This window comes from Salvia hispanica, chromosome 5 (genome assembly GCF_023119035.1).
Source record: "Salvia hispanica cultivar TCC Black 2014 chromosome 5, UniMelb_Shisp_WGS_1.0, whole genome shotgun sequence".
NCBI classification, from domain to species: domain Eukaryota; kingdom Viridiplantae; phylum Streptophyta; class Magnoliopsida; order Lamiales; family Lamiaceae; genus Salvia; species Salvia hispanica.
The window spans coordinates 19,324,574-19,328,509 of record NC_062969.1 but is presented as its reverse complement, the minus strand read 5'-3'; the positions used below and the strand labels follow the sequence as shown (position 1 = coordinate 19,328,509).

The 3,936-nt window shown below is 33.5% G+C and overlaps 1 protein-coding gene across 2 annotated transcripts; it reads left to right on the top strand.

Moving 5' to 3' along the window:
- The first annotated feature begins 296 nt into the window (after window positions 1–296).
- Window positions 297–2,622, top strand: LOC125190262 (transmembrane emp24 domain-containing protein p24beta2-like). Of its 2 annotated transcripts, XM_048087518.1 has the most exons (6): window positions 330–403; window positions 645–740; window positions 1,017–1,214; window positions 1,703–1,889; window positions 2,061–2,168; window positions 2,326–2,622. In XM_048087518.1, the coding sequence occupies exons 3-6, from the start codon at window positions 1,017–1,019 to the stop codon at window positions 2,457–2,459; spliced, it is 627 nt and encodes a 208-aa protein (XP_047943475.1). In that variant the 5' UTR covers window positions 330–403; window positions 645–740; the 3' UTR covers window positions 2,460–2,622. The 2 variants fall into 2 exon arrangements, with proteins under 2 accessions (XP_047943476.1, XP_047943475.1); XM_048087519.1 differs by lacking the exon at window positions 645–740 and having other exon boundaries at window positions 297–403.
- The last annotated feature ends 1,314 nt before the right edge of the window (window positions 2,623–3,936 follow it).

The following is a 3,936-nucleotide window of genomic DNA, read 5'->3' as shown; positions in this document are numbered from 1 at the left end:
GACGGATGTAGTATATAATATATTTAATAGTAATAAATATATTGATGAGCAAAGAGGAAAATTTTCTTATCATCCTCAAACTTTGCCAAACTGTCATTTTACATGCGTGAATTTTTTGAGGGTATCATTTCTATTCCATCAACTAAGTAGTTAATATTTCTATACTCGTTTTATGAAACAAAAGTATTGATTTCCTAATTATGACCGAAATGGAAACAAGTATGGAAGTACAGGTGTCGGCTTTTTACTGGCGATGGTTGGCAAAACCATGTCATAAGTAATTCCCACGCTTCCGCTACAAACATAGATTCAGTCATTGACCTTCGCCCCAATTTGTAGACTGTTGTTCCCAGAGTCTTTGCTCGATAGCCTCGCTTGGATTTACGATCAAACAAATTTCAAGGTGCGTTTTCATTTCCGGAGTCAATTTCGATCGCGTGTAATTTTGTTAGTCCTTTTTATTTTCTGTTGGAGATTGGTGCTAATTATTCGTCGTTTTAAAAATTATTGAACGATATATGTCAGAATGTTTATCGCCACAAAGTTTGGCTGGAATGGACTGTTCCTGACTTCCTGTTAATTTGGGAAAGGAGCATTTTTTAGATTTGATTTTTGGGATTCCTGAAATTTTGTTTTGGACTTAGGGATTGTGTCACTAAACCGCGTAGCCGCATTGTTTTTAGCTGGGTAAATTCTATATCAAATGCTCCTCAGTCCATAATAATGGAGAAGCAAACAATGTGAGTTTTATAATTAATTCATAAATCAGAACATTATTGTATAATGCATACAATTTCACATGGTTGAGCTGTAAAGCACATTTGAATAGTTAGCGATGGTTCTCTTGTTTACAATGACAACTGACAAGATTAATTGAATGAACTGGTTTTCAATAGATTTACAACATGTATAACCTGCATGTACCTGTGTGTGTGTGTATTTACATTTGTGCCCCATGAGGCTCTTTCACCTTCCCTTGTAAAAACTGATGATGAAGTTATGCTATTGGGTTGTAGATGAGGCTTCCAGTTGCAGCAGTGGCTCTGATGGTAATGCTAGGCAGTTTCGGTGGGGCTTTTGGTATTAGATTTGTGATAGATAGAGAAGAGTGCTTCTCTCACAAGGTGGAGTATGGAAACACCGTTCATTTCTCCTTTGTGGTGATTAAATCTGAGAATACATGGCATTACAGTGAAGATGGTGTAGACCTTGTGGTAAATTTCTTGTTTAACCTTTGGTTCTATGAATCATCTGTATTAGAGACATATTAATTTGAGTTTTCTCTTCCCTTTAGTTGCAATGAACATAAATGATGAGAACTAAGTATGCTACTGATGGTATCCTTTACTTTACATGCTTCCATTCTTTATTGTCATGCCACTTCAAGACTGTGTAACTCACTAATTCTTGAACACTTTCCCAGAGATCTTCTTAAAACTCATTTTTGCAAAACCTAATTAGGTATTTACCAATGTCACCATATTATGTAAAAATGGATTTTTTTGAGAGGGTGAAAATGGATTTATACTTGATAAGTTTACATCTTGAAGAGTAGCAGCAGAATTTGCAGTGACGTGAAAGTTTTGGAGCTATATTCTAAGTTTTGCTTGAAACTCGGTGCTCCTGAATTTTCTCTTTTCTTCTACTTGATTATATGTTTCAGATAATGAGATTGACCTGATGAATATTGCAAAATCATCAGGTTAAGGGACCAAATGATGAACAGGTCCATGACATCCGAGACAAGACAAGTGACAAGCATGAATTTGTGGCTTATCATCAAGGAGTTTACCGGTTCTGTTTCACCAATAAGTCCCCGTATCATGAAACCATAGACTTTGATGTGCATGCTGGTCACTTTTTGTACCATGATGAGCATGCTAAAGACGGTATTTAGCTCTCTCTCCGTCTCCTGTTGTTTTATTTTTATGGACTACTTTTTTGTTTTTACTCAATTGCATACTGGTTGTCAACTCTCTCTCAGTCTCCTGTTGTTTTATTTTTATGGACTATTTTTTTGTTTTTACTCAATTGCATACTGGTTGGGTTGACATGTGCAGAGCATTTCAAACCTCTTTATGAGCATATTGGGAAGCTAGAGGAAGCTTTGTACAATATTCAGTTCGAGCAGCATTGGCTAGAGGCTCAAACTGATCGTCAGGCTATAGGTAACTTTGCACTTACACTGTATATTGTGTTTGTTGTTCATATGAGCACCGCTGTAGTTCGGAGATGCAAATGGGCGTTTATATCTTTTCGTTTATCCGTTCATATTGACCATAAATGCAGAGGAAGTATGAGTGTATTGATTTGTTTGGTTTTCAGTGAATGAGAGAATGAGCAAAGGAGCGATTCATAAAGCCATATTTGAATCAGCTGCTCTGGTTGTAGCCAGCGGTTTGCAAGTCTACATTTTGCAGCGTTTATTTGAGAGAAAGCTTGGAGCATCAAGAGTTTGATCTTGTACTTTTATTAGTGTGCAAAATTGTGGAATTTTGAAGCTCCAATTCTCATTTAACTTAATCTTACCTTATAACATGCACTTAGCTACAACCTCTCTGAAATTAATTATGCTCGTGTACTCTATTTTTTTGTGCAAAATATAACGGCAAGAATTCTTTATGTGTTTATTTGAATTTACCAATCTGAAGTAAAATATGTCGGTCTAAAGGGTTGGACTTGGGCCTAGCTCCTTGGTTGGCTTTAACAGATCATGGGGCCTTTTTAATGCGCGGGGATGTATGCTTCAGTTTTGTGCATCCACGACAAAGGATTTTAATTTCATCTCATCCTTTAATTATTGGATTCATCTCATCCTTTCATCTCATGGTTGGCTTAATTATTAATGGATTTCACACCACTTTTAACTATTTTATTCTTCCATTTCTTAATTAAGAAATAACTCCTACAACTATACATATTATCTGTTAACTATTTATGGTTTCCAACTATTTCACATGTTCTATATATTATTTTACCACCAACTTAATTTAAATTAAATATTATACTCCCTCTGTCATATAAAAATATAGGCATTTGAAATGATAAATGAATTAATGCACAATTGGTAAAGTAAGAAAATGAGAAAGTTAGTTAGGTATTGTTAGTGGATAGTGGAGTCCACGTTATTATTAGTTTCTAATGAGCTACAATGTGGGCCTTAGTGGTATAAATTGTAAATAAATTGATGTATATGGTAATGACTTGAGACATTTTTCTAAAAATAGAAATGCTCATATTTTTATAGGGCGGATGGAAATTGAAAGTGCACATATTTTTATTGGAAGAATGGAACTTATAAAAAAATATATATTTTTTTAAAATATTATACAAAAATTAAAAGTAATTGAAATATTGTCAGTGGAGAAATGTCCCACCTTATTAGAGGAAAAAAGTTTATAAGATTAAAAAATACACTCAAATAGGTTAGACTAAAAATGAAAAAATTATGGGATAGAAAGAGTATTTTTTAAATTTGGTTGTGATGTAGGAGTATTCAATATGTATTAATATTTCTCAATCCTCTCTGCATATATATAGTATTTATCTTCCATTGCATTTAAATACAACACACCCATCAAAAAATGAAATAAACCATTGATAACATATAACTTAAATATCTCCATTTTCAATAGTGAAATTCGTTCAAGTTGTACTATTTTTTTACACGAGGAAGTTTTAATGAAAAAATGACATAAATTGCGGTTGACAAAACATATTCAGGAGGATCAAAGATCGATCAAGTTTTAAAACTCCACATCACTGTAATTATTTGATCGCATCTCCAAAACCAAAAATTCTAGATTCATCACTGAATAAATATTATAATACTTTTTTGGTCGTCCCACTTAAAGTGAACCATTTACTTTTTTGGCAAAATATACAACTATCATCTATTACTTTGTTCTCTCTTAATGTTTATTCTTTTTTCATGTT